The sequence below is a fragment of the Saccopteryx leptura genome, chromosome 8, assembly GCF_036850995.1.
Source record: "Saccopteryx leptura isolate mSacLep1 chromosome 8, mSacLep1_pri_phased_curated, whole genome shotgun sequence".
NCBI lineage: Eukaryota > Metazoa > Chordata > Mammalia > Chiroptera > Emballonuridae > Saccopteryx > Saccopteryx leptura.
Window position 1 is genome coordinate 26,972,532 of NC_089510.1, and position 12,128 is coordinate 26,984,659.

The window sequence follows — 12,128 nt, forward strand, 5'->3', positions numbered from 1 at the left end:
TATAGAAATCCAAAGGCTTCAAGAGACAATTCCTTATGTTTAATCATCAATTCACAATCAGTGGATATAGCTGCCAGTTCTTCTTCTGTTAATGTCAAACCAAAATCACTTGAAGCTTCCATGAGTAGGTTTATAATCCAATCATGTTGTTCAGTGTTAAGTGATGTAAAATGCTATAAATTAAATTCTGCCCATCAGCCTTCAAGTCCTATTTTATTTACACTTAACTTTTGCTCACTTCCAGAATCGGATTCTTCAATATCACACTTCTTTTTGAGAAATCTATCCATTTTATTTGGGTGTATTTATCTAAAAATAATATAATGATGTATTAATAATAAATATGATAATGATGGTTAACAAAAAGAGTGGTATTTCCATAATGAAATGGTATAATAAAGTAACTATATTTATTTTTATATCTGGGCACATGCCGCAAACCAGCACAGCTAGTAATTTCAGGTCCTGAGTGGGAACAGTGCGGAATTAAGAAAATATGCGGTATTAAGAAAATACAGGGTCGGGAGGGCCCTGTAATTGCTGCTGGCAAGAACAAAGCATGCCCAAAAACCACATCTTGCTTTATTTATATGGCAAAGTGGGCCATTAGCAAATCTTAACTTTACACAAAGAATAGAAGAAACTTGCCTCCAGTCTTTCCAGGGAACATGGGGGGTAGCATAAACAATCCAGCACCACAGTTTAACAGCCTTCTGCAACCTAATCAGGCAAGTGAGGTGGGGGTTGGGCAGACTGTCAGCTTATAGCCAATTACCCACACCTCTGTCCTCCAAAAATCTAAACTCCAAAAACTCTGTTGATTTTTTGGTCCCCAACAGGCACATATTTCTTTGGAATACCATAGGGTGCACCTGGAAATCTTCTAGGGCACATCAGTGTGCCCTGGCATACACTTTGAGAACCACTGCCTTAGGCTGTAAGGACCTTGCCAGCTTACAGCCTATCTCCCAGACCCATTGCAGACTACAAGCAAGCAAACATAAACATTATATTTGCAAATTTATTTGACCTACAGGGGTGAACACACAATATGGTATACACAGATGTGTTGTAGAATTGGCCGCCTGAAACCAGTATAATTATGTTAACTAGTGTCACCCCAATAGATTCAATTTTTAGAAAAAGATCCAAATAAAAACACTGAAATCTAATCAGCAGATGCTGTCACAAAAGATAGCGTGGTAGTCACTGCTAAAATTGGGTAAGTTGATATAAAATTGCAGAGCAAGATGTTATATCGTGAAAACTAAAAGGCACCTATACTGTGTGAATTTAGGCAATTTTCTTACACTCTACCTCAGAACTTTTCTGTTTAAGAATGGGGATGGTAATAACTACCGTATTGAGTTATTTTAAGCAGTAAGTGAAGAAAAACATGCAGGAGCACCTAGCACATGATAAATACTCAGGAAAGGCAGCTAATTTTTTTTCTCAGAATATAACCTCACTTGTCATCGATTTTATTCCAAGCATTTATAAGTAGGTAACTGTGGTAAATTGACTAGAGAGCCCTCACAGAGTGAGATTTGAAAGTCTTTCTATAATGGAATTCTATCCTATTTTTCTTAGTACTTTTCAAAACTGCCCACGGTAGTTTTGATGTATTACAAGCATTTTTACACATATCCTGTTGTACTAAAATGTGTTACAGAATGTCTTATCAACCAAACCTAGCTGATAGCAAAAGGAGTCAGAAAGCCAGAAAAAACCCCGCCTTGGCTGGATGTCCAGTTGGTTAGTGTCATCCAGAGGCACAGAGGTTGCCAGCTTGATCTCTGGTCAGGACACATGATGTTCCGATCCCTCTCCTCCTCCTTCTCTTCTTCCTCCTCCTCCTTGTTCTCTCTCTCCCTTCCTCTCTCACTAAAATCAATCAATAAAAAATTATAAAAAAAAAAAAAAGAAAAGAAAAAATCCTGTTCAATAATAACGGAATAGAAAATGAATAGAAAAATTGGTAGTATCCAAACAGAAGTGTTTTGGTCACAAAGACACTGATGGGATTATGAGAAATTCCTTATTAGGAAAGAAAGAAAGAAAGAAAGAAAGAAAGAAAGAAAGAAAGAAAGAAAGAAAGAAAGAAAGAAAGAAAGAAAGAAAGAAAGAAAGAAAGAAAAGAAAGAAAGAAAGAAAGAAGAAAGAAAGGAGGGGGAGGGAGGGAGGGAGGGAGGGAAAAGGAAAAGAAAGGAAAGGAAAGGAAAGGAAAGGAAAGGAAAGGAAAGGAAAGGAAAGGAAAGGAAAGGAAAGGAAAGGAAAGGAAAGGAAAGGAGGAAGGAAGGAAGGAAGGAAGGAAGGAAGGAAGGAAGGAAGGAAGGAAGGAAGGAAGGAAGGAAGGAAGGAAGGAAGGAAGGAAGGAAGGAAGGGGAAGGGAAGGGAAGGGAAGGGAAGGGAAGGGAAGGGAAGGGAAGGGAAGGGAAGGGAAGGGAAGGGAAGGGAAGGGAAAGGAAAGGAAGGAAAAACTAAAGTTTAGCAGTTAAGAGGTTCCTGGAGGCATTTTACTGCTTCTTTTTCTAAACTGATTCTAGCATAAATTATGGAATTTCAGAGTCCTGTCACATAGTGTCAATTTTAGAAGAAATTAAAATAAGGTGTGTGTGTTGTTTTTACTGTAGAACACTTATAGATGGTGCTACAGTAAACGATGTTCTGTTAGCAACATTAACACTTACATTTTTAAAATAGTTTTGTTACTGGCTAACAGAGGGCAGGAGTGAGGTTAAATTGTGCTTGTCTCTAAATATTTGTCTTTTCCTCAGTTTCGCACTTCAAAAATGGAAAAAATAAATACTTTTCTTTGGTTTTCTCTAAGAGATGATATAAGAATTAAGGCTCATATGAATACCTTTGAAGACTTTGTGAAAAAGTTATTTTCATAAGTTCAGAGTTAATTTTATCACATTGGTAAGAAATTCCCCAGTGGGTCATCTATTAAACAGATAAGTATCTTGCCTTATCTTGAGCATGATTTCTAAAACTTATCATGTTGCTCTCAACTTTGGCTTTTTATAAAAAGTTCTTTCTCTAGAGCTGCGCTGTGCCATGGAGTGGCTACTAACCACTTGTACCTATTTAATTTTTTTTTTTTCATTTTTCCGAAGCTGGAAACGGGGAGGCAGTCAGACAGACTCCCGCATGCGCCCGACCGGGATCCACCCGGCATGCCCACCAGGGGGCGATGCTCTGCCCCTCTGGGGTGTCGCTCTGTTGCATCCAGAGCCATTCTAGAGCCTGAGGCAGAGGTCACAGAGCCATCTTCAGCACCCAGGCCATCTTTTGCTCCAATGGAGCCTTGGCTGCGGGAGGGGAAGAGAGAGACAGAGAGGAAGGAGAGGGGGAGGGGTGGAGAAGCAGATGAGCGCTTCTCCTGTGTGCCCTGGCTGGGAATCGAACCCGGGACTCCTGCACGCCAGACCGACGCTCTACCACTGAGCCAACCGGCCAGGGCCTTAAATTTTAATTAGAACAAACTAAAACTAAAAAATCAGTTTCTTAGTCCTAGTAGCCACATTTCAAGTGCCCCATAGCCACATGTGACCAGCTGTCAGTGTGCTGCACAGAGAGGACATTTCTGTCATCACAGAAAGTTCTGTTAGAGAGTGCTGGCCCAGGGCACACTCAGGCTGAATCGTCCTGCTGCTTTGTGGCCTTAAGTTAGTTATTAATAACATTTCAAAGGTTAAATGCTCTTAGAAGTTCTGAGAGGACTTAAAATCACATATCAGACTAAAGGAAAACCGGAAGCAAGTGAAGAGAAAATCAATAGGTAATGAAGAAGAAAAGAATTGATAACTAGAAAAAAGATACACAGACTTATCAGAAAAGGGTAAGAAATTATTCAGGAACCCAGTGCTTCAGCAGATGTACATTTTACTTAAAACGTATGTCAAACGTGGTTTGCACTAAATGCATCCATCTTATGCTGACTTTCTGATGTCCTCATTGGGTTTTGAGATGTTCCAGCTAATCAGCAGACGAGAAAATATTTCTCAACCTTGTGAGGAAACTTAACCTCCATTCTGTATACCACATGTTTAAAATACGTATTTTCCTCTCTGAGGAATCAGAAGATGTGGTGATATTTGCAATTGTTGTTTGCACCTTTTGTATTTATCCTCGTCTGGACCACTTGGATTTACAAGTCGTTTTCACACTTACCGATACTTTGGCTTCTACTTCCTGTATAAAAGGAATTATAACGTAGCACGTGTATGACTTGTCTGCAAAAGTAAGAGACTAACCTATGTGTGCTTGCATCTAGGTCATTCTGTCTATTGAAGAAGGTTACAGACTTCCGGCTCCCATGGGCTGTCCAGCATCTCTACACCAGCTGATGCTCCACTGCTGGCAGAAGGAGAGAAATCACAGGCCAAAATTTACTGACATTGTCAGCTTCCTTGACAAACTTATTCGCAATCCCGGTGCCCTTCACACCCTGGTGGAGGACATCCTTGTGTAAGATGCATCAAGTTGTTTTTCCCCCCACCCTTGACCATCATCATTTCTTTCAGGCTATAAACAACAGTAACAAAGAGGAGAAAGTTTGCCTTGATAACCACCTAGTTGTCAACCTTTTAGAAAATTGTGTCTACTCTATATTTTATTTAACAACCAAAAAAGCAATTTATTACCATTTTAGATTATTGGTTGGTTGGTTTGTTTGTTTGTTTTTTTCACAAGAAAACAGGTTCCCCTTTTCTTTTCTCCGTACCTAATCTTTCTGAATTTCTTTATACTTTTCCTCTGTGTGTGTCTCTGCTCAGTGCATACCCTTTGTTGACTGATTCTTCCCTACCTTTATAGGTAGAATATGTGCCTGCCTGCAACCCCTTTCATTTCCTTGTCCTTTGAGGTGTGTTCTGTCGCTCGATTTAAAATGGCAAGCAGGACAGGCAATCTGTGAACCAGTCAGGAGCAAGGATGTTTCCTGTTGATAGGATCACACCCAGCGGTTGTTACTTTCCATTCCTAAAACCAGGGAAAGACAGGTGACAAGAAAATGAAGGCATTCGGCACTGTTTTACAAAAGCTAGTAGAGTTGCTTTCTACTCATCTCTTTGTAAAACGTGATTATAAGAACGAGGAGAATAGAAGAAAAAAATACTATCACCCATATCTGAAATTATCACATTTAAATTATTATTAAGTTGAAAATATTTATTTAGGCCTGATTGGGCTGAAAAAATAACCAAAGCATTTTCAAAGCTCACTTTCCTGACTCTGGCAATGGCCTACAGGACACACAGATATTTAACTGGAGGTCACAGGTTCAAGTCCGTGTGGGATTTTAGTGACAATGAGACCACAGACTCTTCAAGGACTGCTTGCAACGCCTCGACGCACAGCAGAGCACGGAAGAGTTCACCTCTAAATCACTGGCAGCCTTAGTCAAGTGAAGCCAGGCATGAAATAGCCAGAGATGAAACTATTACTCTAGCCCATCTCCCCTAAAGCAGTCAACACAGGAAGTTGTTAAGGGTTGGGAGAGGAGGAGGGAGGATGGAAGGCCCTCTGGATTTTATCATAAAAGCCCTGGCAGCCATTGAGGTCTTTTAAAGCAAGAGAAGGGCATGATTACGTTTGCATTTCTGAAAGATCACTCCAGAGGAGATGTCGACCGGGCGTGAAAAACAAGGAGACTGAAAACAGAGACAATTATGTATCTATATTTGTGGCAATAGAAGCTGGACAAAATCAGGACCTGACTTATAAAATGGGAATAAGCTTGGGGTCAGGAGATTGTAAAGTGGATTTGTGATTAGGCCAAGGCGAACACATGTTTCTTGGTCATTGATAGAATATCTGGAGGGAGGAGGAGAGAAAAGAATCACGGGTATTTGTTAAGTTTCTTTCTTAGCCAAGCTGGAGGAGGGTGTTAGCACTGTGGGAGAGAAGAGAGGACAAGCGTCTGGAATAGAAATGAGAGCGGGCTGCTCTGTAGATGCCTGTGGGGCAGGAGGTGACGAGTCCCGTAAGCAGCACAGGTTTGAAGAGCAGCGGCATCTGGGCGGTAGTGAAGCTTGAAGGGTAGTGAAGATAACCCCGGCGGAATATAGAGAATGCAGATCAACAGGGGAAAAGAATGCAGCCCTCTCAAACACCAAGATTTAAGAAGTAAACTGCAGGAGCCAGGCAGGTAACGATGAGAATAGGGAAGGAGAAGTATCAGAGAAGCTGAAAAGGGAGAGATTCCAGGAGTGTGATATCCGAGGCGCCACAAAGCCTCGGGAAGAGAAGAAGTGAAGTACAGCCATTGAATCTAGCGACAAGGTGCTCAGGTATTCATGGGCGTTTCTTTGCGGGAACATTTTCAATAACGTTGTGGAAGAGAAATTGCAGGGGAGGAAAAGTGAGGAGGAGGTCCGAGAGAAGAGCCATACAAAGTACCACCTCTGGGATTGTTTTTAAAGAAACCTGTCTCTACAGAGAGAGAGAAGTCGTGAGAGAGAAATCGACGTCTGTCTTCCTGTATTCTATTAAAGAGTCAGCCATGCTTTAACCTTGAAGAGAAGGAGCTAGTAGGACGGGCTCCGGGAGCGAGCCTGCGTTAATGAAAGAGATCATTAGCACCTGTACACTGAGATCGTTTACTTGGGGCTCCTTGTCACGGGACGGGGTTAGTGGACCCCCAGCCGGGGCCCCTCAGCGAGCTGACTGTTCTGTGGCAGGACGAGCAGGCAGGTAAGAGCCTTCTCTGCGAAGAAGAGCAGGTGAAACAAGGTCTTCCCTGCGTTTTCAAGACGGTGACTGTTCATCACATTCGTAAAGCACTGATGAGGAATCTGTGATGAGAAAAATGCCAAAAGTCAAAGACGACCCAGAAGTACAGTCAAGACGCGGGCTCGTGTCCGAGGCCCAGAGGTTTGTGGGTTCATGGGGGGTGCAGTTATCCGCACTCAGGCCCAGAACCGCAGTCCCCGTGGGGCACCGCCTCCCGGGGGCCCGAAGTCCGGTGCGTTACACACATTCGGCGGTTTGATTCCATCCTCAGATCTAATTTCTGGAAGACCAAATGGAAGTTTTTGTTACTGATTTGTTGTCTTTGTTTCTGATAAGGACCTGAGCGCTACTGCTTTTGCCCTTGATACACCTTTCAGAAACAGAAGGAATGCAAGTTTTAAACATACTTGTGCCTCAACCTTCATCAGCATTCTTATTGTCACAGAAGCCTGCATGGATCCCGCTGCGGAGCCCCGCACCCCCGACGCTGTCCACTCACCCTGTCCCTCGTCCTAAAGCACTGAGACTATTCAGGGAGAAGAGGCATGGTAGATTACAGGATAGCAATGTCAGCTAAAGAATGCCTGGTCTGTTTTCTGCTTATAAAAGTGTTAAACTGCCCCTCCGTCCCTCAAAGCCCAGCCGTTTGTCCCAGAGTGATACGGGATTCAGGAGAAGTGACAGTGTAGAATTTCAGTCTTTCCTCCCATATAGCTCTCAGAGGACAGGACGAGGAGTCTGTCTAAGTGTACAGCCCGCAGTGACTCTAGTTACACTCACCTGCACTTGCCTTTTCTCTACTCTCCCCAAACTCCCAGGGTTCCCTCCCACTTTTACGTTGAGGCAGGCCTCTCATCCACCAGGTCCCCGTGGCTTTTATTCCACCTAATCGCTTTTGCACAAGAAATCACCGGAAAAGCTTTTATCCTTCTCTTGTCAGAGTAGTAAGTGGGGAAGAAGTGAAGGCAACAAAGGGGGATGATGAAGTCTGGGAAACTCACAGCTTGGCAATTTTATACTAACATATTGAAATTTTCATCACTTTGTACCTGTAATACTTCCCTTCAAAAGACAGAACACCCAGTGGAAGTGATGCCAGTCAGAGAAGGCTTGCTGTATCTGGTGCAGCCTCTCCAAATAATGCTGCTATTCTTGTGCCTGACACACTCCCAGGGGAGCAGCCAGAGCTCTGCGTGGTCCCCAACCTTCTTGCTTTCTCTCCTACTCAAGAAGAGATGGGGACATATAAGTGAACATAGTGCTATTATAAGTACAACCTTAAATCAGTTAATTGTAAAAAATAATTTTGCAGAAGTACCTTAATAATACAGGCAGTCTATCCTTTTATAAGTGTGAATTTCAAATTTCAAATTAATTTATTCTACAGTGATGCCCTAGAACCTCCTTTCAAAGCATTATTTGTAGCCATGGCATGGTGCTTAGCCCCTGGGAGAAGAGGCCCAGCTTGAGGCCAAGGCCATGAAGAATGGCAACGGGGAGCAGTTGCCCTGGCCATGGCATTTGCAATACCTCTCGCTCCCTCTCCCCTGACCGTCATGATCAGGTTGGTAGTTACTCTCAGCCTCAAGTCAAGCGTACCCCCGTAGAGTTCAGGGCTACCTCTAGGGCCCAGTCGTTTAATAGCACGAAGTGGATTGATGACTATATGGCTGTTCATTCACCCAGCCCGACTTTCCCAGCCCCACCCACATTGATGCACATGTTCATTCTCCAGCCTCCTCAACCCCAACCCTTCTTCTTCCACACGCTGCAGCCTACTGAGTGCGCTATGTTGATGTCAGCTAACCGATGCCCTTTTGGACAGTGCTGCAGTGTAATAAAGAAAATAACTATCCTGCCTGATCCAGCGGTGGTGCAGTGGGTAGAGCGTCAGACTGGGATGCAGAGGACCCAGGTTCAAAACCCCAAGGTCGCCAGCTTGAGTGCAGGGTTGCTGGCTTGAGCATGGGATCATAGACATGACCCCATGGTTACTGGCTTGAGCCCAAGGTCACTGGCATGAGCAAGGAGTCACTCATCTGCTATAGCCCCCCCAACCTCCATCAAGGCACATATGAGAAAGCAATCAATGAACAACTAAGATGCCACAACAGAGAATTGATGCTTCTCATCTCTCTCCCTTCCTGTCTGTCCCTATCTGTCCCTCTCTCTGTCTCTCTCACCTGTCTCTGTCTAAATAAATAAATAACTGTCCTACAATCTCTAATCCAGATCCCTAGAATGTCACTGTCAAAGAATTTTCCAGATTATAGCCTCCTTGACAACATCAGCTAAAAAAGGTGTGATCCAGGGATAGGCAGCAGTTGACCAGATGGCCCAGTCTTTGATGACCACCTGTCCCAAAGATCATGTTCTATTCAGGCCATGGCACTTAGGAATATTCTCACTACCTACAAGATTTTATATTTTAGCTTTTAGGAACTGGAACCACCACTGTTCTTAGTATATTTAAATCTAGTTGAACTTTTGCACTTGGCTTTCAGTAATACGTTAATCATGAAGGTAGGGAAAAATTCCAAACGAGTACCGTATCTTAATTCAGCACCTCTGCTTTAAAGAACTATGAGTTAACATTATAAAATCAAATGGTACTATCTCCTTCCATCCAGTTAATAAACACCTTTAATGCTATCTCCAGAGGGCAATAACTTTAAACAATTTGATATAAATTTTTCCACTCATTTTGAAAAGATCTTGCTCAATGCTGACTAAGTTGTACATAATTAGCACTTGCTAAATTGATATATCTATATACCAACTCATGGTGACCTTGTTTTGTTAGACTTCTATAACAAACACTTTTAATGATGTTTTTATGACAGAAATAACTAGCTGTAGAACAAAACCCACTGTAGAATTGAGGGATTAGCAAAGCTCATCAGGAAGTGTGAAACTTCTACCCAGTAGAAAAATCTAAGTTCAATTTATATGAACTGTTGGCACAAGATAATAATACTAATGTTAATACTAAGACTAATATTGTAGTAATTAGTAATTAGTAAGACTACAGTATTACTAATACTAATCTAATACTAATACTATATAGTATAGTATTAGTATTAGATATAAAATCTTATACACGTTATCAATAAAAATACTTTTACTGTAATTTTTAGAACCTGGTATACACCAGGCATTGTACTAGGCACTTTCAGCTGTTAAGTCATTTATTCCTCGCTATTATTTCCATCCCTCAGATAAGGAAATGAAGACTTAGAGAGGCTAACTTTCCCAAAGTGACACAGCCTAGGATTAGTAGTAGATCAGGACTTCGAACAAGGTGCACTGACTGCCAAGCCCTTGTTCTTTCTGCCACGCAGGATGCGATCACACAAAATGCCAAGATTTTCCCCAGTGCAGCCCTGTTTCAAAAATGTGATTATAAGCCCTGGCCGGTTGGCTCAGTGGTAGAGCGTCGGCCTGGCGTGCAGGAGTCCCAGGTTCGATTCCCAGCCAGGGCACACAGGAGAAGCGCCCATCTGCTTCTCCACCCCCCCCCCTCTCCTTCCCCTCTGTCTCTCTCTTTCCTTCCTGCAGCCAAGGCTCCATTGGAGCAAAGTTGGCCCGGGCACTGAGGATGGCTCTGTGGCCTCTGTCTCAGGCACTAGAATGGCCCTGGTTGCAATAGAGCAACGCCCCAGATGGGCAGAGCATCGCCCCCTGGTGGGCATGCCGGGTGGATCCCGGTCGGGCGCATGTGGGAGTCTGTCTGACTGCCTCCCCGTTTCCAACTTCAGGAAAAAAAAAATGATTATAAAAAAGCGGGTACATTTCTACATTTTCAGAGAGATTTTTCTCTGGACTAATCAGCCTGCATAGATGGGATATTATACTAAAATCCCCTAAAAAGAATTTATAGTGGGCCACAGCCTATTGTTTTATATTCCACTACAACTACAAAGATGTAGATAGAGAATATGCCCTCATTCATAGGAATAAGTAGTAAATTAATAGTCCATATATCCTATCCTGCCAGTACACTCCTGTAATGCTCAGCTACTTGAAGAACATTACTTGAAAAAAAAGAAAGTAGAAACTACAGCAAAACAGAGAAATGAGGAAACTGTGGCAGCAACATAGTTCCAGAATTACATCCTCAGGCATTTTTGTAGATTGATTTTTTCCAGTGCTGGTAAATATATGCTTTGCTGTTTCCCTTGTTATGGTGGACATTACTAATCATCACAACACTCTCCCACTGAGCCCAAATGCTACCTCAGTATTCTTCTCCAGACCACATTTTGACACCACTGCTAATGAATTATAGTTGGCATGATATGAAGTCTGTTTCTGTCTCTGTGTTATTTCTTCACACAAACAGGCTTTTCCTTGAGGTTCAATCATCTATTACTCTAGCTATAGGGACCGTGCACTGGTATTCAGAATTATGTGAGCTTTTTAAACAGTATTTATTCTATTCTGCATCTGTCCCTCCTAATGTTCAAACATATCTATAATTTTAAACTTTGCTTTGACTTTTATTCCTTCATACTTTCCACTAATTTCCAAGCTTATTATGAGAATTAAATAATCGTATCAGTAAAAAAATCCTGAAGACTTTCTGAAAATACAAGGATGACAAAAAGTAATTCATGCTTCCAATTTTACACTGTGGAGAGTTAGGTTGGTTGAAACAAAAAGATATTGCCCATAGCATGAAATAGTCATGTGGTTCTGTGGATTTTATAGCATTTTGAGTAAAATTACACTTTAACATTTTTAAAGAATATAAAAATTCTTTCATTAATTCAACTTGTGTTTAAGTTGACTGTTTAGGCCTAATTGTAGAAAGATCAATAGTTTTTATCCGATTAAATAAATTCTGCCTTCAAAGTTTAGGTAGGTAGTAATTCAGACATTATTTTATGGGTTAACTAAATAGTATGAAGTGCAGCTCCTGAGTCATGAGAAGAGAAATCCATGTAAAAGCATTGATATTGGAAAGGATTAATGCTGATTTTGTGGTGCGAGGTCGTATAACCACCTCTCACTGCCTCTTCCTCCACTCTGAAACCTACACAGACAGAGATGAGCAAACATTGTCACAAAACAAGGACTACATTAAGTAAACAGCATATTTTTTTAATAGACTGACCATTGCATCAATAGGCACTGATTCTTCCACTTAATGGAATGAAATAAAAATAGATTATTCAATATGAATCAGCCATTCTGTCATGGACCAGACTTTTCTGTAAAGAATAATCAAGTCCAAGTCATCAATTATTCAATGAATTTTTGTAATACTTGCAGCATGTGGTAAGGCCTAAAGAAAATCGAAAGACGTGAGCTTTGGCTCCTGCCATCAGGGACTTTTAACCTACTCTTAATTTTTTTTTCTTATAGGTATTCCCCAAAGAAGTAATTCA

The 12,128-nt window shown here is 41.7% G+C and overlaps 1 protein-coding gene across 2 annotated transcripts in view; it reads left to right on the forward strand.

The window, feature by feature from the left end:
* EPHA6 (EPH receptor A6) overlaps positions 1-12,128 on the forward strand; it is an 883,820-nt gene that overhangs the window by 864,786 nt on the left and 6,906 nt on the right. For both annotated transcript variants that reach the window (XM_066348030.1, XM_066348031.1), the window contains one exon: positions 4,280-4,473. In XM_066348030.1, the coding sequence (XP_066204127.1) occupies positions 4,280-4,473 (194 nt within the window). The remainder of the gene's footprint in view (positions 1-4,279; positions 4,474-12,128) is intronic.